The sequence below is a fragment of the Narcine bancroftii genome, chromosome 2, assembly GCF_036971445.1.
Source record: "Narcine bancroftii isolate sNarBan1 chromosome 2, sNarBan1.hap1, whole genome shotgun sequence".
In the NCBI taxonomy this organism is placed as follows: Eukaryota; Metazoa; Chordata; class Chondrichthyes; order Torpediniformes; family Narcinidae; genus Narcine; species Narcine bancroftii.
In genome coordinates, this window is record NC_091470.1 from 316,215,224 (window position 1) to 316,239,005 (window position 23,782).

At 38.0% G+C, this 23,782-nt stretch overlaps 1 protein-coding gene across 6 annotated transcripts in view; it reads left to right on the forward strand.

Moving 5' to 3' along the window:
• The window catches only part of smchd1 (structural maintenance of chromosomes flexible hinge domain containing 1), a 196,435-nt gene that overhangs the window by 144,803 nt on the left and 27,850 nt on the right, over window positions 1–23,782 (forward strand). For all 6 annotated transcript variants that reach the window (XM_069921732.1, XM_069921734.1, XM_069921733.1 and 3 more), the window contains 2 exons: window positions 5,642–5,799; window positions 21,992–22,095. In XM_069921732.1, the coding sequence (XP_069777833.1) occupies window positions 5,642–5,799; window positions 21,992–22,095 (262 nt within the window). The remainder of the gene's footprint in view (window positions 1–5,641; window positions 5,800–21,991; window positions 22,096–23,782) is intronic.

Genomic DNA, 23,782 nt, shown 5'->3' on the forward strand with positions numbered 1-23,782 from the left:
GGGCCAGCTGCAGGAGAGGCACGTCAGAGCGAACGCTGGTTCCTGTCGACTGTGGCCGTAGTCCCGACCACTGTCGTAATGTCATTTGCAGCGCATCAAAGCTGAAGCAGAAAGGAACACAGGATCACCCAGTTTGAAGCGATAGGGTCGAAATAAGTCTCTAACATACCGTAAAATGTGACTGTACCAATAATGCCGAGCATGCACACTCCCCAGTTTTTCAAAAATTGCACCAAAGCGTCTCAGGCTGACGATGCCACCGCAACATCATCAGCCCGCCACCCCACCCCAAGCAGCCACTGCTGCTTTCAGGTGCCTCGGGGGATGCTCAGAAGTGGAGAATATACCTACCTGAGGAGGGTTGGGTAAGTACTCCTCGGGGTCGGGTTTTCCGCTTCAGGTGGCCTCCCAACAGCCACATTCAAGTAGAATAGGAGACTTTACATCAGGGTATTCTGGCCACCTGAAAGTGGGTTAATGGTATTTATTATGTTCACTGGACCCAAAATGTTCCCCTATACATACTTATCACTTGTCCTAGCTCATTCCCCAATAGTTGGTTCCTCTATATATTGATTTAGAAAACTTTCCTGAACACATTTAGCCAACTCTAAGCCATCTAGCCCTTTTGCAGTATGGGAGTCCCAGTCAATATGTGGAAAATTAAATGTTCTACTCTCGCAACCTTGAGTTTCCTCCAGCTTTCTGCTATCTTTCCACAGATTTGCTGCTCCAATTCTCGTTGACTATTGGGTGATCTATAATACAACTCTGAGTGTGGTCCCATCTTTCCTGTTCGTCAGCTCCACCCATATAACCTCAGTAGATGAGTCCTCTGGTCTGTCCTGCCTGAGTACAGCTATTATTATTTTCCCTGCCGAACAATGACACTCCTCCCTCACCCTGCTTTCTATCGCACAAACCTGACTGAGCTGCCAGTCCTTCTCCTGCAACCAAGTTTCACTAATGGCCACGAGGTCATAATTCCATGTGCCAATCCATGCTCTCAGCTCTTCTTCCTTTCTACAATACTCGTTGTATTAAAATATATGCACCTGAGAACATTTCCACCATGTACAATCTGTTGATTTCCAAAGGTGCACGCAATTTTCACTTCTTTTCCCTCCTCCAATCCTCAATCTGTTCTGGCATTCTTTTTCCCATCCCCCTGCAAATCTAGTTTAAACACCCCACCTCAGAGCAGCACTAGCAAACCTTCCTGCAAGGATATTAGTCCTCCTCCAGTTCAGATGCAAACTATCCCATCAGGTCAGGCCCCACCTTCGCTGAAAAAGAGCCCAATGATCCAGAAACTTGAAGCCCTCCCTCTGACACCATGTCTATAGTCAGGTGTAAAGCTGCATTATTCTACAATTCCTAACCTCACTAGCACTCAGCACGAGAAGCAATCCAGCAGTCACAAACCTCGAGGTTCTGTCCTTCAAACTAGCGCCCAACTCCGTGAACTCTCCTTTCAGGATTTCCTCATCCTTCCTTCCCACTTCATTGATCCCTACATGAACTACGGCATTTTTTAGTCCCCATTTGTATACTGTACAAATGTTACCACAATTTTATTTTCCAAAAAGCATTGCTTTGCATTTGTTAGGATTAAATAACATCTGTCAGTGCTTCACCCATCTTTCCATCTGAGCTATACCCTATTGTCTTTGATGCCCTTCCTTGCTATCCACAACACTAATTTTTGTCATCAACAAATTTACTAATTCCCTTGCATTCACGTCCAAATTGTTGATGAATCACAAACAAAAGGGTGTGGTATACAACACTCAGATTTTTTTTATTCTGAACAACAACTTTCCACCACAATCTGCTGCTTATTACCAAGCCAATTTTGGATCTAATTTGCCAGTTTGCTTTAGATATCGTGTGCCTTAACCTTTTGGATCAAATACCTTTCTAAATTTCAAGTAGACACTATCTATCATCCTTCCTTCATCAATCTAAAAATGTAATCGAATGAGTGAGTCAGGATTTCCCCACATTGTCATACTGATGAATCCTGGTTCTTACAATGACAAACTAATTTTCCATTGGAAATTGGGTAAAACTCAAGAAAAGCCAATTGGCAGTTATTTTCCGCGTTAGTGTAGAAATAGCATATCATGTTAGAAATGAAGAGAACAAGTATGTTGAATGCTTGCCTTTTTCAAAGCAAGGCCTGCAAGTATGCTGAAATAGTGTTATGCTTGTGTTCCAGATGAACATGCAAAGTTATCTTCAATATTCAAGAAGGCTATGGAAGCCAAGGAGTTCAAAGATGGTAATAGATTGGCATTACAGAGTTCAGAGATGGTAACAGATTGGCATTACAGAGTTCAGAGATGGTAAAAGATTGGCATTACAGAATTCAGAGATGGTAACAGATTGGCATTACAGAGTTCAGAGATGGTAACTGATTGGCATTACAGAGTTCAGAGATGGTAACAGATTGGCATTACAGAATTCAGAGATGGTAACAGATTGGCATTACAGAGTTCAGAGATGGTAACAGATTGGCATTACAGAGTTCAGAGATGGTAACAGATTGGCATTACAGAGTTCAGAGATGGTAACAGATTGGCATTACAGAGTTCAGAGATGGTAACAGATTGGCATTACAGAGTTCAGAGATGGTAACAGATTGGCATTACAGAGTTCAGAGATGGTAACAGATTGGCATTACAGAGTTCAGAGATGGTAACAGATTGGCATTACAGAGTTCAGAGATGGTAACAGATTGGCATTACAGAGTTCAGAGATGGTAACAGATTGGCATTACAGAGTTCAGAGATGGTAACAGATTGGCATTACAGAGTTCAGAGATGGTAACAGATTGGCATTACAGAGTTCAGAGATGGTAACAGATTGGCATTACAGAGTTCAGAGATGGTAACAGATTGGCATTACAGAGTTCAGAGATGGTAACAGATTGGCATTACAGAGTTCAGAGATGGTAACAGATTGGCATTACAGAGTTCAGAGATGGTAACAGATTGGCATTACAGAGTTCAGAGATGGTAACAGATTGGCATTACATATGAAGGTGAATAGATGGCATGGGACCAAACCAGGTGTATCCTAAGACAATGTGGGAAGAAATGGCTAAGGCCATAGCAAAGATTTTTGAATCTTCCTTAGAGCTATCAGTGAGGTCCCTGAAGTCTGGAAGGTGGTAATGTTGTGCCTTTGATTTCATAATGGCTGCAAGGACTTCAAGCAACTAGCTTAACCTAAGTGGTGGGACGTTACTGAAGGGGGCTTTGAAAGAAAGGATATATGGACATTTTGGACATTTGTGCATAGGAAATCTGAATTCACAAAATGTCAAGTTTTTTTTTGGAAGAGGATCGCCAAGAGGATTGATAAGGGCCGAACGATGGATGCTGTTTATCTGAACTTTTAGCTAAGTCTTTGACGAGATGGTAGGATCATATGATCCAAGATGAGCTCACCAGTTTGGTACAGATTTGGCTTAATGGAGCAGAAGGTGGTAGTGGAAGGTTGTTTGTCCAAATGGTGTACCTCGTGTTGTTTGTCATATAAACAAGTTGCATGAGAAGGTAGGTAATGATTAGAAAAAATGTGCATCCCACCACAATCAGTGGCTGACTGGACAATGAAGGTTGTCTAAAATTTTGATTAGTTGGGAAGGTGGGCAAAAGAATGACAGTTGAAAATAAACTCAGGCAAGTTTAAAGTGGTGGAAGTTAAACCAAAGCAGTATAGTACACAGTGAATGGCTGGGCCCAGAGGATTGTTGAAGAACAGTGGCTAACGTGTGCCAGTGCATAATTCCCTGAAAGTGACTACACAAGTAGACTGTGGTTGAAGACAGCATATGATGTGCTTGTATTCATTAATCAGGGCTTTGAACATGTGTTAAGACATCATATTATAGGAATATAAGACCACAACTGGAATATTATGAGCAGTTCTGGTCATATTATTAAGAAAGATGTGAACAAGCCTTGAGAGGATGCAGAAAAAAATTCCCGATCATTCTGACTGGTCTTGAGTTATAGCAAGAGACTAAAGCTGTGACTGTTTTTCCTGGAGCAGAAATTCCTCACTCTGAAACTGAACTTCAGGGTTTATCAAATCGTGATGAGTTGGATGGTCTCACTTTTTCCGCAGTGGGTATAGGTTTAAGGTATGAGGGGGTAAGATTTAAAGAGGACATGGAAAGTATGTTTGTCACACAGTTGGTGGTGGTTAGATAGAATGAGCTGCCAGAGGAAGTAATAGAGATGGGTGCAATTACAACATTTAAAAGACATTTAAATATGTACATGATTAGGAAGGCTTTAGTGGGATAGGGACCAATGTTACGAGCCCAGAGGACCCTAAAACCTAGCTGCAATAAGACAAATTGTTACTTAAACAAAAATTACTTTTAATTATCTTTTAAGCATAAAAAAGAATCAAACTTTAACTTAACTCTATTGACTTAACCCCCTTCTAATTCTAAGCGCACGTGTATGTAATGTTCAGAAAAGTTCTTTGGTTCACAGTCCAATCTCACTTCTCATTCCTCCAAGTTCACTGGTTGCAGGCAATTCTTATACTGTGCACAGAATTTAACATTTATAAAGTTCACCAGGCTTTGTTGCTTGAAAGGTAAATGGTTACCGCTCAGGAAGGTTTTTGTCAGTTTTCAGAGAGAGATTTGTTGTTCCAGAACATCCACAACTGATGTACTTCCATCAGCCACTCCAGTGTCTTGCTGACGAAACCTGCCACTTCAGGGTTTTCCAGATGATAACCTCTTTCTTTCAGGTCACCACAGAGTTCCTTTTTGTTTCCCTTATTCCAAGTGAAACATTAGCCAGCCAGTCCTCTCTTCTTGCATGAACGACAAGGCTTTGACCAGGCCGTCTTCCAAATGGGCTTACCAGCTTGTCCTGTTCCAGTCCCAGCTACTTCTGCTGGCTGTAACACTGTACAAGTGATGTGTGTGTGTGTCTCTCTCTCTCTCTCTCTCACACAGAGAAAGCCCGTTTGACTCTCTCTCCTTGCAAAACCACATGATCCTCTTACAACAGCAAGCTCTCCCAGACAAGCTCTTTCATCTGTTGCCTTTTGTAAACAACAATCCATTAGTGAAGTCTCTTGAGCACCCTTCAAAGCTCTTGTAAAATGTCCGAGAAGCCGATATGTCTAGCATTAGCAGAGCTCCAGTATTTCAAATAAGATCTGTTTTAAAGAGTTTGTATGTAACCTACTGTGACAAACCTTTCCCAATTTATCTCTCAAAAACGTATCTGTATACTCTATATAGTCTGTCACACTAAACACTGGCAAATGGGATTCACTTGGGTGGCAGAGTAATACAATGAAAATCAGTGTAGTTACTTCAATTTAAGCTTGAATTTGTGAAACCACAAGGCATCTGTGTTTCCTTGGTAATATAGACTTAGTACAAGTGTATATCAAGGCATTTTGAGTTTTTAAATCTGGGTATAGTCTTTAACTAAAAGGTCACCATACCAACCTTAAATTGATGTAAATGTGTTTTTTTTAAAATTTGCATCTTATTCAAAATCAATCTGGGAATAAAATTCTTATAAAATTTTATTTCATTGGATTTCAAAAATGTTAAAAGTATTACATTGCAAAGTTTATTTTTTTTAAATTTCAGGGGAGAATATACATTACAAGTTAAAGCCATCATTAATAAAAGTGCATTGGACGGACCAGTGCTGAGATTAAATGTAATTCCAGATCCCAACAGGCCTACCAGCTTGCATGTAGAGTACGACAAGAAGGCATCTTTTATTGCTGGTGGAATTTTACCAGGTATGCACGATTGTATTCATCCATAAATGTGTAAATAGAAATTGGGTTGATAGACCTTTGTTACTTGGTCTTAGGGCCATATGCTAATATTTTTAATACTTTAAAATCTGTAAATCTTGCTGTTATCAGTTCTCATTTATATAATTCAGTACCATGAATGTTAGTGATTTGTCAGAATTTCTTTCATCCTCTACAGCTGACATTGTCATTTTGTCAGCAAAGTTATTTGTATCTTTGTGTAAATGTGTAGATGAGGAGTAGAATAGAGCAATTACTGTCCAATTTCTTCATTTTTGTTTCTGCTTTGGTATTGCAAACGTATTTTTATTTCTGTATGCAGTACATTCTTTCTTAACACAACTTCCAAGCTGTCTGCATTTTAAAATGAGAGGCTTGCCAAGAGTCAGTGCCTGTCTTTAGTTTCACTTCGCATTTTAACTAAGCTTACTTTTTCCAAAATTCTGATAAATGTATGGAACACTATTGACTTGATAAATCTCGATCTGTATTCCCCTTGCAATTGGTTGTAATTTACTATCAATTTTGATTTTTGTACAAGAAAACTGCATCTTTGGAAAAAATTGAAGGTACATAATTCCAGCAATTCACTGAAATCATTTGTTTAAAATTTATTCTGGAAGTTTAAGCCTCTTAAATATAGCTGCATATTTCAAACAAGTTTAATAATGACAGGCTCCTCTACCCTCTATTCCTGCAATCCATTGAATGATGTCACTGGCTAGTGACCAAAAAGAAACCTGCACTGATCTCTTGTGTGGACCTGCCCTGTTACTTGTTTTGTTTTTAAATGGAATGTCAGTTCAAAGAATACCTAGTGCCCAGCAAATGACATCAGACTGATTGTTTTAACCATTCGCACAGCAGTCTATGCAGTTCAAAGCAAAAGGTTTCATTTTATAGCTACTGTATAGTCATAGAGTGATAAAGCATGAAAAAGAGCTATTCAGCCCAACTTTTCCATGCCAGTCTAGGTATGTACTTGAGCTGGTCCCATTTGCTGAAATATCTATCATTTTATCAAAAAGTAAACTAATTTAAAAAAAATTTTTAGAAACATTTGAATAAATAACAATTTGTGTATTTTTTTTAACATGGGTGGTTGAGTTGCTCAGCAGTAATTATAGCTTTGTCTACCACTTTAAAAACTTGCAATTTGTTGAATAAGGTTTGGAAATTCCCATTCTCATCATATTTCTAAATTTTGGACAAGATGGATAAACCATGAATTCAATGAAGGAATATTGTCACTGATGCTAACCTTTCTATTTCTATTTGCACATTGCAGAAGTTGCTATCAAATTTGTAATTTAATGCTGGTGATCACTGGTAGTTTTCATTACAGTAGAATTAATTTCCATATATGAAAGGTTGATCTGCTTAGGGATCTGAAGGTCCAGGTCTTGTAGCTGTTTGAAAGCGTCTACACAAGTAGATAGGATGATAAAGTTAATGGCATGCTCGTTTTCATTGGTCACAACAAGGTTACAAGAAGGATGGAGGGGCCACAAGGGTGCTGCCTGAATTAGAGGGTCTGAGCTATGGGGAGAGGTCAGATAAACCTGGGATGTTTTCTTTAGAGCATTGGAGGTTAAGCAGAAATCTGATAGATGTTTATGGAATTATGAGAGTCATAGAACAAACAGAATCTCCTCTCTTCCCCCCCCCCCCCCCCCACACCCCGCCAGGGTAAAAATGTCACCGAAGGAAACATGCAAGATATCTTTAAACAATGGTAGGTCTCTGAAACGAGCTATTAGGTGTAATGGTTGGAGCAGATTCATAATAGCATCCAAGAGTTTTCTAAATGGGGGGGCGGGGGGGTGGTATGACATGATGGCGTAGGTTGGAGATGTGGATTTTCGCCTCTCCCAGCAGAATTAATTAAGAACATTGAGATCAATTTGAAGTGATATACTATGGCTACAAAAAAGACTAAGACTCAAATAGCTAAGAAAACGACTACTAAAGACATTAGTATAACTGAAGAAGTTGGGCCTTCGTAACGCTTCAGCCTCTGAATCAAGCTCCACTCCCTCCAAGGATGACCTGAGTAACAATGGTGAAGATCCACGTGACACTAGCACCACTTCTCTGGGGAGCGGGGGAAGATGGTGCTGGAGTTCAGAAGACGACTATTAAACTACAAATTGCGCAGGAATAACCATGCATGCACGGAAATCCGCACATGCGCACAATCGATCTAGCAGTGTCTACATGGGGACTTAGTCAATTGAACCAGGGTCTGCTAGTGTTGCTAGTCAGACCCGTTTACAGCAGTGGCCTTATTCAGAGCCTGGACCTGTTTTATCTTTGGAGGAAGAAGATGCTGAAAAGCAAGAATTTAAGAAGAATTGGAGGGAGAAAAAGAATTGAAGAAACAGCCCAATTTATTCAAGGTATGGAGGATATAAAGTTTGAACATCCTGAAGTTAAGTTTGAGTGAGAATTTAAAGCTTTGCAAACTTTGTTAGTCAAGTAGGGAATTTGATGAAATGTATGGATTCACAGTTTGGGTCTTCTAAAAATTAATCTAAAATGCAATTTCAATATTTGAAAGGTGATATGAAAGTTATTAAGTAAGAAATGTTAAAATATGCTGAAATTGTGGAAAAAGGTAAAACTAAAGTTCAGAAAATTGAAGATGATGTTCAAAATTATCATGATGAAGTAGACCAATGCAACGATACAGTTAATAAAATGGAAGATTCTTTTAAGGCTTGGGAGGTACAAAGAAAATAACTTTTACAAAAAATTTATGTGCTGGAGAATCATAGTCGCAGAAATAATGTTAAGTTTGTTGGGCTATCTGAAGATTTTGAAGGATCTAATTCAGTGTAATTTTTTCAAAGATGGATTCCAGAAATTATTGGTCCTGAAAATTTTCCTACTGGATTAGAATTGGGTAGAGCAAATAGAAAGAAACTATTTCCAGGTCAAGTGCCACACTCAATTTTGATAAGGTGTTTATGTTATCAAGATAAAATAATGATATTAAGATTGACGGTTCAAAATTCTCAAAAACAACAAGGCCCCTTAATAGTGGGGAAATAAGAGTGTTTTTCTATTCAGATTTAAGCATGTCAGTTGTTTAAAAAAAAAGAAAGGAATTTAACCCTGCGAAATCAGTTCATTGGAAGTTCATTGGAAGTTAATTACCCAGCCATAGTGTTTTCTGGAGAAAATCAATCGCGGTTTTTCAATGATGAAGGGGCTTTGAAATTTGCTAATTCTTTGCCAAATCTTAAACAAGATCAAAATACAAGTTTCAGTCAGACTACTCAACAGCTTTCATTTCATCAAGATGAGAAGGCAAAAGATGTGCGACAATTTTTAAACCATCAAGAACTGGTGGAGATTAATGATTATCAATGAATAAACATCTCGAAGAAGCCACTTATACTTGAATGAACTATAATTGAAGTTACGTATATTCTGTCTGGAAAGGGTGGACTTTTTGTCTTCTCCTTCCATAGCCATGTGCCACTTTGTGGCAAAGGAAAGGGAATTAGTACAGGTTTTTTTAAAAACCAAGGATTTTTTCTTTTTTTTCTTGGAAATGTTAAATTTATTTGAATACATTTATGGAACAGTGCTCCAGTGGGACAAATGGCGAGAGTTCTTTGATTCTTAGATTTGAATATGATGGGTAATAATGTATTAAATTTTATATCCAATATAAATGGGCTTAATAGCACAATTAAAAGGTTTATACTTTAAAAAAATAAAGGGTCGCTATTGATTTTTTTTAAACAAAAAAACATTTAACTGAAAAGGAACAGCAAAAATTAAAAAGGGAATGGGTAGGTGAAGTGGTAGCTTCTTTGTTTAATTCTAAAGCAAGAGGAGTTGCTATTTTGATTAATAAGAAAGTTCCTGTTAAGATACAATCTGTAGTTACAGATTCTGCTGGGAGATTTGTCTTAGTACATTGTAATATTTATTCAGAAATGTATTAGTAAGTCTTTTATGTACTTTGCTGAAGCATATGAAAATGTTCTAATCGGAGGAGATTTTAATTGTTTAGATCCAATTTTGGATAAGTCACAAAAATCAGTTATTAGGACTAAAACTGCTGAAAGAATTTTAACTTTGATGAAAGATTGAAATTTGGTTGATATCTGGTGACTGTTAAATTCAAAAGAAAAAGATTACTTTTATTTTTAATGACATGACTTATTTAAAGAAAAATGTGTTTTTAATGTCAGCAAATTTTTCAAGGAAGAGTTATGCAAGCAGATTATAAAGCTAAGATTTTATCAGATCATTCACACCCTTTGATGTCATGTATAATTCCTAATAAGGAAAAAATGTCGTATAGATGGAAATTTAATTCTTCATTGTTTTTTTTAAATAATAATTTTTGTAATTTTATAAGAAGACAAATCCAGGAATATTTAGATATTAATTCATATTCAATGAATAATAAAAAAAATGTTTTAATGCCTTGAAGGTTTATTTAAGAGGTCAAATAATAAGTTATTCAGTTAAAATTAAAAAGATTATGTTAAGGATTTAGATAAATTAGAAAAAAATAGAGAATTTGAGAAATAAGATTTATAAAAATACATCTGAAGTGAATAAAGAAGAAATTATGATTCAATGCAGACTTAGAACTGAAAAATTAATTGAAAGAACTAAATAAAAATATTATGGATTTGGAGAAAGAGCACACAAGGTTTTGGCTTGGCAATTAAAAGCTGAACAAACTTCAAGAACTATTAATGCTAATAAAGGGAACTCTAAAAACAGTTCCTTAAACCTCAAGAAATTATTCTTTTAAAGATTTTTATTTTAAGTTGTATAATGATGTAAATAAGATTCAGATTTTTTAAAATCTAAAATTGCCAGGATCAAAAAGATTTAGATGCACCATTTATGATGAGGGAAATTATTAATGCCCTTAATTCTTTATAAACTGGATGGTTTTCTGTCAGAAATTTACAAAAATTTTAAAGATATTAATGCCTCTTTTTATAGAACTATTGAAACAGGCAAGTGAAACCTATTCTGTAATGGAATCTTTTTTGAATGCATTTTTTACAGTTATACCCAAGAAAGATAGGGATCCATTAAAAACGGAAACTTATAGTCAAAAATCATTATTAAATATTGATTATAGGATAATAGCTAAAGGTTTAGCAAATAGATTCACTAATTATTTAGCCAGTTTAATTTGTGTAGATCAGTCTGGGTTTGTTAAAGACATTCTGCAGATAATTTTGTTAGAATGATTAATTTAATACATACATCTCAAACGAAAGGTGCATTGCCGGTGGTTTTAACTTTAGATGCTGAGAAGGATTTTGATAGGCTAGAATTGAATTATTTATTTAAGGTGTTAGAAAAATTTGGTTTTGGATCTTTGTTTATTAATTTGATTAAAATATTATAATAAAAATCCTGTCAAGGTAGTAACGAATGGACAAATTTCTTCGGCGTTTTCATTGGATGTCCATTATCCCTGGCTTTGTTTGTTTTAGCAATTGAACCATTAGCAGAATTAATGAGAGAAGATATTGGTATTAAGGGTATAAAAATTAGTTCAGAAGAATATAAAATTAATTTATTTTCTGATGATGTTTTGATTTGTATGACATATCCTATAAATTCTTTGTGTTATTTGTATACAAGGTTGAAAGATTATGGTGAAATAACAGGTTTTAAAATTAATTGGGATAAAAGTGAAATTATGCCCTTGGTAAAAGGAGGTTGTAAACAATTTAACCAATTTAAATGGTCAAAATATGGAATTAAATATTTGGGGATGAGAACTGATAAATTATTTTCCTTCATTTAATAAAATTAAGGCTAATTTAAATAAATGGAATGATTTACCTATAACTTTAATGGATAGAGTAAATTGTATTAAAATGAATATTTTTCAAAGGGTTCAATCTCTTTTTCAGTCAATTCCTTGTGGTATACCTAAAAAAAAAAGGATTTAAATTCAAGTATTAGAAAGTTTTTATGGAAAGATGCCTAGAGTTTAGAGAAGTTAGGTTTACAACTTACTCTTTTTAAGAATTATAAAGCAGCCAATTGAAATTTATAAATAGAATGTTTGATTCAGAGAAATCTTCTTTGTACGAGTTAGTTTAGATGTTTTTTTCTTTCTTAAGTGACATCTTAAAAATTTAGTTAGATGTTTTATACTAACTTTAAAATAGTTTTATTTAAAAAAAACTTTTCTAAATAGATACTTTTTTTTACCAATTCCACGAGACTTTTGATTGAATTATGGAATAAAGAAGAAGATTATGAGATAGGTGGAAAAGGTTTAATTTCCCGAAGAACACCTTTATATCAAAATAGACTTTTTCCTTTTTATATGAATAATCAATTTTTGATGACTTGGAGTCAAATGGGGATAAAAAGAATAGAAGTTTGTTTTCAATGAATGAAGGAAAAATTTAATGTCCTGAATAATAATTCTTTTTGTTATTATCAAGTCAAAGCCTTTTTGATTGATAAATTAGATCATAATTTGAGATTATCTAAGCAAAATGAATTAGAATTATTAATAATTAAGGGTGGTTATGAATAAATTTATTTCAGAGATGTATAAATTACTTCAAAAAACAGCTCCTAGAATAGGAATTCATAAATCAAGATTAAAATGGGAGGTTGATTGAGGTAAACAAATAGATGAAAATGATTGGAAGGAACTTTGTAAGGATAGTATGACAAAAATTATTAATGTAAGATCTAGATTAGTTCAATATAATTTTTTACATCAATTATATTTAACTCCCCAAAAATTTAAAAAGTTGAATTTAGTAGTATCCGATTTATGTTTTAGATGTGATCAAAAAATGATTTCATTTTTTACATTCTACTTGGGAGTGCCCTTGAGTAAAAACCTTTTTGGATAGAAGTTAAAAAAAATTTTTTGGAGAAACTATTAAAAGGAAAAATTCCCACTAGATCCGATATTATTTTTGTTGGTTGTATTAAAATGATTAGTCTTAGATTAAAATTAACTATGCATCAAATGGAATTTTTATGATTTGCTTTAGCAGTTTTTAGAAAGAGAATTGCCATTACTTGGAAATCAAATACAGATTTAGGAATGGAGAGATGACATGCTGCATTGCGTTTTTGTATTCCACTTGAAAAAATAACATAATTTATGTAATAAATATCATTTTGAGAATATGGAGCCCATACTTACAATGTGTTGGCTTCAAAATTTGAAGGACTCCGATTGCTCACCACCCTTAGCTCCAATATTATGTGTAATGAGATGGTTTTTCTTTTTTTGATATTCTCCTTTTTTAGGGTGAGGGGGTGGGGCGGAATTACATTTTAATGTTTATATATATATTTGTAAACATCACATATGTATTATTCTTTCAACCTAATAATTGTAGATGTGGTTTTAAAATTCTTAAAATGTTAAAAAAATCATTTTCTAAATAGATAAACCAATATTAGGGAATAAAGGGTGGTGTGTCATGTGCAAGCAGCAGAGTTTTAGTTTAATTTTTCCATAGTTTCAACATTTTGACATGAGCTGAAGAGCCTAACCCTGTGCTATGCTGTGCTATTCTGTGTACCAATTCCTGTCCAGGACAAAGTATGTAGTCTTCATTCATTTCCTCCTTCATGGATGCAAAATGGCTGTATCTCCAAAAGGCATTACAGTTGCTCACCCAGGCCACTTTCATAGTTTCTCCCAAACTTGTGATCTCTACAAGGGCAGTAGGTGCATGGTAACATCACAGTAGGTTCCCTTCTATGTCAGACATCATGCTAATGTGGAAAAACATCACCAGTTTTTCATTGACACAGAGTCTTTATCTTGAAATTTTCTACCTAACGGCACTGTAAGAACCTTCAGCAGAAGATTAAAGTGAAGTGTTAAAACACATAATAAAAAATGGTCAGGGATGAGAATGAAAATTGCCTTTAAAAAAAATATATGATTGGGCAATTTCAAGCTCTCGTTTGACCTAGTGCAAATAGCACACCAACGCTGAGCTGTGTCTGTGACATCCAGCGAGTACCAAGCATACTGTTGAGTGACTTAACTCTGTAAGAAACTCAATTTAGTGAGTATAAGCACCATTTTAAACTTTCTGTACTCAAATTCATTTGGGATCTCCCAAAAAAAAATACACATTATGATTACAGTGTAAGTCATTGTGGAAACATGCAATAGGATTTATTCCATTTCCAGTCTTTCAGAATGCATTGGGACTGATGGTGCACTCTCTCAGGGCGAACCATCCCCGCATGTAACGCCACGTGGCGGGGCAGCCCCGGAAAGATGGCGCTGTCGGGGGTTCTTCTTCAAACAAACCTCCCGCTCAGCGCGTGCCCCAGGCAGCGATTATGATGCTACTACGCACATGGTGACTGAACCAACGCTGCCCTTAAAGGGGCACGCGCTAAATTCAAATAAAAACAGTCGTTAACGACCCTCAACGTGGTGGCTGTGCTTTCTTCAGCTCCACTCAGCGCCACATGGGAATAAATTGTTGTGGTAGTTAATTGTAGTTGACAACTCCTGATGATCCACTCCAATAAGAAGTTTAATAACCCTTTGTGGTCAGTGGAAATTAATGCATCTTCCACTGCTATATCCTTTGAACTGCATAATGATGTCTGGTATCATGCAGTGCTTAATGTATCGCTTCATTACAATATTACATTGCAGAGTTGCAATTGTTTAATAATGTTATTTATTGGTTAGGATGTAATTTGCTTTTATTTTTCATCATGCAATTAACATTGCTCCAGACCTTGCTCCCCATCTTGTTTCCTGCCCGTCCAGGTAGCACCTAAACATGCTGATTGACCTGCTGCTTTGGCAGTGACAAAAAGAGTGGGTGCCTAATCTCCGCTTTGGAGGATTTCCACTGGCCAGTCTACAGGAGGCTATGGAGTCAATTGGCATTTCTTCAAAAAATAATTCATGGAATGCTAAAGACCAAATATTGAGCCTGTGCAAGGTTTTGTTCAGAGCAGGCAGCTCCATTCTTTTCAGTATAGGAATGATGCATAGTTCCATTCCTGTTTTCATTTTCTTCTTTTCCATTCCCTCTTTGTTTTCATGTTGTCTTGCACCTTCTCATTCTCAAGTTTCTTCCTTCCTTCAACCCAACACTCCTTCTTTTCCTCATCCCCTTGTATTTTCTTCCTATGTCTTAACTCTGCCACCATTTCTTCCCACCAGCCTTGCTTTTCTACTTGTCCCTTTGATTTGATGTATTCATTGTGAAATTGAATGTCTCTCCTTGTTATGTGCTGACTTTTGGTGTTAGAACTTGCATTTGGTGTTTAATTTTTGAAAATCAGGCATGTCTTCTTATTGTGATAGGTGCCTCAGCTTCATGGTAGAATAGTGATAAATATTCCAAAGTAGGAGAATATAGATAATGGAGGAATATAGTTCTTGGATTTGAACTGCTCTAAATACTTTTATCGAGGCCTTTGACAAGGTTCTACGTGTCATCCAAGGCAAGTTTTGCAGAATGGATACAGAATTGGCTTGATTGTAGGAGACAGGAAGTAATAGTTGAGGGTTGTTCAGTTTCGAGGCCTGTGACCTGGGATGCGCTGCAGGGATCTATGCTGGATCCACCATGATTTCATCTGTTTTAACAATATGGATGACAATATAGCTGGCATGTTAGTATGTTTGCAGGTGACAAAAATTGGGGGTAAGTGAATATTGAAAAAGGTTATCTAAGATTACAGCAGCATTTAGATGAACTGGGAAAATAGGCCAAGGAATAGCAGACAGATTTTAATTCTGGGGAGTGTTATTTGCACTTTGATTAGTTAAATCAGAGCAGGACTTGAAACGGTAAATGGTAGGACACTAAAGAATGTTATAAAAAGAAACCTGGGTACAAGTATATAGTTCCATGAATGTGATGACACAAGTAGACAGTAACATATTTGGCATACTTGCTTTCATCAGTCAGTACACTGAGAGCAGCAGATGGAATGTTGTGTTCCTCCGGTACAATATGTATGTGAGACCACACTGGGGTATCAGAACATGGAAATCTACAGCAGAGTATTGCCTGTTTCGCCCACAGTGATGATCCAACTGAACAGATGGTTATAAAAATATGAATATTTGAACTATGATGCCACGCAAAACAACAATTTTCATGACAATAAATTCTGATTCTGATAGCATAGCTTTGTCAGAGGAAGGTTGCGTCCCACAAGTCTGATAGAATTCTTTGAGTATGTGTCAAAAAAAATTGATGAAAATAGAGTAGTGGATGTAGTGTGCATAGATTTCAGTGAGGCATTTAATAAAGTTCCCCATGCAAGGCTCATTCAAAAAGGAGGCATGGAATCCAAGGAGGCCTTGCTTTGCAGATACAGAATTATCCCAGAGAAGGCAGAGGGTGGTTGTAGATAGCTTGTTTTCTGCACAGAGGTCAGTGTTTTGCAGGGATCTGTTCTGGGATCCCTTCTCTTTGTCATTTTTATAAATGACCTGGAAGAGGAAGGGTGGTTTACAGTAAGTTCAGCATGATGCTGAACCAAGCCATGAAAGACCCCAACAATGAAGACGCTGTTTACATCCGGTACCGCACGGATGGCAGTCTCTTCAATCTGAGGCGCCTGCAAGCTCACACCAAGACACAAGAGAAACTTGTCCGTGAACTACTCTTTGCAGACGATGCCGCTTTAGTTGCCCATTCAGAGCCAGCTCTTCAGCGCTTGACGTCCTGCTTTGCGGAAACTGCCAAAATGTTTGGCCTGGAAGTCAGCCTGAAGAAAACTGAGGTCCTCCATCAGCCAGCTCCCCACCATGACTACCAACCCCCCCACATCTCCATCGGGCACACAAAACTCAAAACGGTCAACCAGTTTACCTATCTCGGCTGCACCATTTCATCAGATGCAAGGATCGACAATGAGATAGACAACAAACTCGCCAAGGCAAATAGCGCCTTTGGAAGACTACACAAAAGAGTCTGAAAAAACAACCAACTGAAAAACATCACAAAGATAAGCGTATACAGAGCCGTTGTCATACCCACACTCCTGTTCGGCTCCGAATCATGGGTCCTCAACCGGCATCACCTACAGCTCCTAGAACGCTTCCACCAGCGTTGTCTCCGCTCCATCCTCAACATCCATTGGAGCGCTTTCATCCCTAACGTCGAAGTACTCGAGATGGCAGAGGTCGACAGCATCGAGTCCACGCTGCTGAAGATCCAGCTGCGCTGGGTGGGTCACGTCTCCAGAATGGAGGACCATCGCCTTCCCAAGATCGTGTTATATGGTGAGCTCTCCACTGGCCACCGTGACAGAGGTGCACCAAAGAAAAGGTACAAGGACTGCCTAAAGAAATCTCTTGGTGCCTGCCACATTGACCACCGCCAGTGGGCTGATATCGCCTCAAACCTTGCATCTTGGCGCCTCACAGTTTGGCGGGCAGCAACCTCCTTTGAAGAAGACCGCAGAGCCCAACTCACTGACAAAAGGCAAAGGAGGAAAAACCCAACACCCAACCCCAACCAACCAATTTTCCCCTGCAGCCGCTGCAACCGTGTCTGCCTGTCCCGCATCGGACTTGTCAGCCACAAACGAGCCTGCAGCTGACGTGGACTTTTACCCCCTCCATAAATCTTCGTCCGCGAAGCCAAGCCAAAGAAACAGATGACACTAAGGTTGGTAGTGTCGTGGATAGTTTGGAGGGTTCCCAGAGATCACAAAGGGACATTGAAAGGATGCAGAGCTTGGCTGAGAAGTGGCAGATGAAGTTTAACCCAGAAAAGTATGAAGTGGATCATTTCAGTAAGACGTATTTGAAGGCAGAATACAATGTTAATGGGAGGACTGAGCAGCATGGATGAAATTTGGGGACAGTGTCCATAAGACAATTAAAGATGCTACAAAGGTTGATAGCTTTAAGAAGGTGTAAGGGTCTGGCCTTCATGAACCATGGGATCAAGTCCAAGAGCTGTGAAGTAATATTGCAGTTATACAAGATCTTAGTTAGATTCCACTTGGAATAATGTGTTCAGTTCTCATTACCTCACTACAGGAAGGATCTGGATTCTATAGAGGGTGTAGAGAAGATTTACAAGAATGCTTCCTGGATTGGAGAGAATGCCTTATGAGTGAACTTGGCCTTTTCTCCTTAGAGCAACAGAGAATGAAGATTGATGGAAGGGTATAAGATCATAAGAGGCATCGATCATGTGAATGGCTAGAGGTTTTTTCTCAGACTGGAAATGGCTAACTCAAGGGGGATTGTTTTAAGGTGCTTGGGAATAAGTACAAGAGGCGTGTGTTTTTTAAAGAGTGTGGGTGCATGGAATGTGCTGCTGGCAACAATAGTGGAGGCAGCCATAATAGGATCTCAGACTAAGATAGGGGCATGGAACTGAGAAAAATGGAGGGTATGCAGAAGGCAGTGACTAGACTCTAGACAGTTGTTAGAGTAGGATATTCAGTTGGAACATCACTGTGGGCGAAACAGGCAATACTCTGCTATAGATTTCCATGTTCTGATACCCCAGTGTGGTCTCACATACATATTGTACCGGAGGAACACAACATTCCATCTGCTGCTCTCAGTGTACTGACTGATGAAAGCAAGTATGCCAAATATGTTACTGTCTACTTGTGTCATCACATTCATGGAACTATATACTTATACCCAGGTTTCTTTTTATAACATTCTTCAGTGTCCTACCATTTACCGTTTCAAGTCCTGCTCTGATTTAACTAATCAAAGTGCAAATAACACTCCCCAGAATTAAAATCTGTCTGCTATTCCTTGGCCTATTTTCCCAGTTCATCTAAATGCTGCTGTAATCTTAGATAACCTTTTTCAATATTCACTTACCCCCAATTTTTGTCACCTGCAAACATACTAACATGCCAGCTATATTGTCATCCATATTATTAAAACAGATGAAATCATGGTGGATCCAGCATAGATCCCTGCAGCGCATCCCAGGTCACAGGCCTCGAAACTGAACAACCCTCAACTATTACCTCCTGTCTCCTACAATCAAGCCAATTCTGTATCCATTCTGCAAAACTTGCCTTGGATGACACGTAGAATCTTGTCAAAGGCCTCGATAAAAGTATTTAGAGCAGTTCAAATCCAAGAACTATATTCCTCCATTATCTATATTCTCCTACTTTGGAATATTCATCACTATTCTACCATTACTGTAAAAATCATAGTGTGTGAAAAGTAAGGCATTTTCTTTGGTTCATTGATTATTCAGGAATCCAAAGGCAGCAGGGAAGAAACCGTCCTTGCGTTGTTGAGTGCTTGCCTTTAGGCTCCTGTACCTCTTTCCCGATGGTAGCAGAGTGAATAGGGAATGGCCTGGGTAGTGGGGGCCTTTGAGGATAGAGGCTGCTTTCTTTTAAGACACTGTCTCATGTAGATGGTTCTTGATGGAGTAAAGTCTGATGCCTGTGATGTTGCAGGTCAAGTTAACCCTCTGGCTTCTATTCTTGCCTTGAGAGTTGGCGACTCCATACCAGGCAGTGAAGCAACCAGCCAGAATGCTCTACATGGTACACCTGTAAAAGCTGTAAAAGTCTTTGGTGGCATATAGATCTCATCAGATAACTCACAAAGAATAGCCACTGGAGAGCCTTCTTTTTGATTGCATCAATGTGGAGGCTCCAGGACAGACCTTTGGAGATGTTGACACCCAGGAATTTGAAGTTCTTGACCCTCTCCGCTACTGAGCCCTTGATGAATACCAAGTCAGATTATGCCTCTCTAAATGCTTTTAAATCCTGCCTCAAAGGATCTTATCCAACTGCTTGTCCACCACTTAAGACTCACTGGTCTATAGTTTTCTACTCTCTTTATTCAACATTTTCAATCCTCCAGTACTCCTAATGATGATTTGAAGATCACAGACATTGGCTCAACAGACTTCTCCCTTGCTTCTCACAGCAACCTGAGTCAAGTTCGTCCGGTCTTGGCGACTTGCCTAACTTCATGCCTTTCAAAAGATCCAACACATTCTTTCTTCATGTCAAGCATTTCAGACTGATCTAAGTCATCTCCACAATTCTCAATGTCCTTTTCTCTGGTAGACACTGATAGTATTCATTAAGGACCTCTATGACCATCTCTGACTCCATGCATATGTTTTGCATACACTCTGATTTGGTCTTAGCCTCACATGACTCATCCTCTTGTTATTCACAAACTTGCAAAATGCCTTGGGGTTTTCCTTAATCCTGGTTGCCAAGGGTTCACGGCTCCTTCAATCTCTCTCAAGTCCTTTCTTCAGCTCTTTTCTGAAAATCTTGTAATTCTGTAGAGCTCTATCGGTTCCTATCTTCTTAAACCCTCTCATAAGCATTTATTTTCTTAACTAGATTTTCAACATTCCTTGTACAACATAGTTTTTTTTTTCCACCTTGCCATCCTTTCCCTGTCTCCTATGGGATATATTTGTGCAAATATTACCTGAGAGGTTGGTCATGGACAGAATTAACTCGACCCTAAGTAAAGATTTGGACTCACTGCAATTCGCCTTCTGCCACAATTGCTCCACAGCAGATACAATCTCACTGGCTCTCCATTCAGCCCTGGATCACCTGGACAACAGCAACATGTACATCAGGCTACTTTTCATTGACTACAGCTCAGTTTTCAACACCATCATACCTTCAGTACTGGGTCTCTGCACCTCCCTCTGCAACTGGATCCTTGACTTCCTCATTGGATGACCACAGTAAGTACAAATTGGAAACAATGTCTCCACAGACAATCAACACAGGCGGACCTCAAGGATGCATGCTCCTTGATTCTGTGGCTAGACACAATTCAAATTCCTCCTACAAATTGTCCAATGACACTACGGATCATCAGGCAGAATCACATACAGCAATGAGGTGAACAGGAATGGAATAGATTAGCTGGTTGAGTGGTGTCTCAACAACAACCTTGCACTCAATATTAGTAAAACTAGAACTGATTGTGTTCTTCAGGAGGGGGAAATCAGGAGAAAGCACTCCTCATCAAGGGGTCAGCAGTGGAAAGGGTTAAGAACTTCATACGGTTGACAAATGATTCTGGGGCCTTGACATCGATGAAATCACAAAGAAGTGTTACCATTGGCTATATTTCGTGAGGGGTTTGAGGACATTTGGCATGTCACCAAAGACTCGCAAATTTCTACAGGAGTACCATAGAGAGCATTCTGAATGGTTACATCACTATCTGGTATGGAAGTGCCAGTGTACAGAACGAAGAGAATTGTGAACTTGACCATTGCCATCATGGGCATCAATCTTCACTCCATTAAGGACTTCTGAAGGAGGCGAAGCAGAGTCTGTCCTCAAGGACCCTTACCACCCAGGTCATGCCCTCATCTCACTGCTACCACCAGGAAGGAGGTCCAGGAGCCTGAAGCCGAACACCCAGCAGTGCAAAAACATCTTCCCCTCTGCCATCAGATTTACCTCCCTTTCTCTTCTTTTTGCACTGATTTATTCATTAATGTAACTTAGCAATATTTGCACCTGTAATGCTGCTGTAAAGCAACACATTTCATGATGTTTATGATGATAAATTCTGACTCATGTTTCTGCCATACATCTCTGCCACAATATAGTACATTTCTGCCCAAGTACCTTTGTTCCCAATTTATGTTGCCAAGTTCTTGCCTAACAGCATTATATTTTACCCTACCCCTTCCAAATTGTCTATTTTTGTCCCTCTCCTATGCTGTAGTAAAGGAGTGGAATTGTGATCATTTTCTCCAAAATGTTTACCCACTGACTGATGTGACACCTGACCTGGTTCATTTCCAAATACCTGGTAAAGGATAGCCTCTCCTCTAGTTGGCCTATTTACATATTGCATCAGGAAACCTTTCTGAACACACTTAAAAAATCTACTCCATCCAAAGCTTCACTGTAAGATGATGCCAATCAATATTAGGAAAGTTAATCAGCCATTATTATTTTTGCTCCTTTCTAGAATCTTGACTCTTTATCTGCTTTTAGCAACAAGAACATAGAAGTAAATACCAAGTTTAACTCTAACAAAAGAAATGGTAACTGATGTATTTTCTTAAGTATTTAAAATATTCCTGAAGATCATCACTTGCTTTAAAGCTGTTTTTAGATGGGAACTGCTGCATGTTAACACAAGAAAATTACTCAGCAAATGAATCTTTTAATATTTTGTGTAATTTTCTAGATTTTGTGGTTAGTGTCATTTCTGAAGATGGTAATACAATGAGAAATATTAAGGCAGCGGATCTCAGCATGAGAATCTGGAGGGGACAACGACCAGTTTCAAATGTAAGTTTAAAAACTCATTATTATTATTATGCAACAACTTTTTAGCTTTTCATTCTAATCCTGTAATTCCATACCATCTAACTTGTGGGATAATACAGAACCTTTGAAAGAGCCTTAATATATATCCCAAAGTTGTCCAAAACTTAACTGGCAACTTAAGCCACACCAAAATTTCATGAAATAGTGTATTTTAAATGAATTATGTCAACTTTTCATGGAACATATGTTAGCATATGTCAAACACAAACACCAGTATAAAGTAACTGAAATAATGCCAAGACCATTGGGGACTGAAAAAAGTTTGAACTTCTGCCATTCTGCTCAAATTCCTTTTTCGCAAATGACAATTTAAATTTGTTTAGTTATGAAAATGTAATGAGAAGCTTTATGAATTTTAATACAAATTTTCATTCAGATTCAAAAATGCTGAATTCTAAGTCTTTAACTTCTGGTATCAAGGTAATTTTTAAAGTTCAGATCAGATTTGCAACATTTATTAAATTTAGGGGACAAGAGACTGGAACCTGAATGAACTCAAGATCATTCAGTGTCTGTGGAGACAAAAGGATGGTAGACTTTTCAGGTCAGGACCTTGCATCAGGACAGAGTGTAGAGTGAAGAGAGTCCAGAATAAAGATATTGGAAGTGAATAGGTGATGGGGGCCAGTAAATCAGAAGTTTTTAAAATGTTTGAAGACATGAGAGGTGTCCCAGATGTAGGTAGGAAGGAACTGGACAAGGGAAGACAGAAGAGGGTTGCAATTCAAGATCAGCTCAAAGACCAAGAGAATGCAGAAACAATGGGTCTACAAGGACAGTCCTGTTTGTTAATCTTGGGTAAACAATATAATTGGTAGTGTGGAGTTGGGGCCCTACTAGGTGTGTAGACTGTGGAGGGCAGATATGATGTGATGAGATCTGTGATGGCCTGCTGTTTGTTGGTGGGGTCTTTTAGATTCAGGAACTTTGAGATGCCCTTCTGAAATTAGAGCCAAGAAAGGATTTTGAGGGTGCTTCACAGAATGGCGTCCAATTTTCAAAAGTTCACTGTTGTATGTTGATTTTATGCCATACAGTATCTACTGTTTCAGCCCAAGATTTTGAGAAATTCTGGATTGGATCAAGAATGCAGAAAATTAATTGCCTATTATTTAAAAAGATGTCAATTTGCCTGACAGTGACAAGTTTAAGGGCAAATGCAGTGAGATTGCAGTTGAGTTCATAGTCTATTAGTCTTAATGCAAAGCTCATAATTCAGAAATGTAGCCTTGTCAAATGCACACAGCTGAAAGTGGCAAATAGCATTTTCAGCACAGAAAACACAGGGCAGTGATTTTAACTGCAGCAAGCAATCTTTGAGAGTTTCTCCATTATTTTAATGGCATCACTATCTTTGAATTTATATCAAACTTTCTGCAGACCACCATTAATCAAAAACCCAAGACAACCAGCTACTTGAGCAGATCAGCAGTTTGATATGCTCTCAGAACATCCCAAAGCCTGGCAGCTTCTGACATAAAGCAAATAGGATGGAATGTTTGCTATGTTGGTGGATGAGTCCAGCTCCAACATACCATCCCATTTGTATATTATGCTCCCTAGATAGATGGATAACTGCACCACCAACATAACAAATGGGATGTTTCTCTACATGGGTAGATGAGTGCAGCTTCAACACAGCTTCATA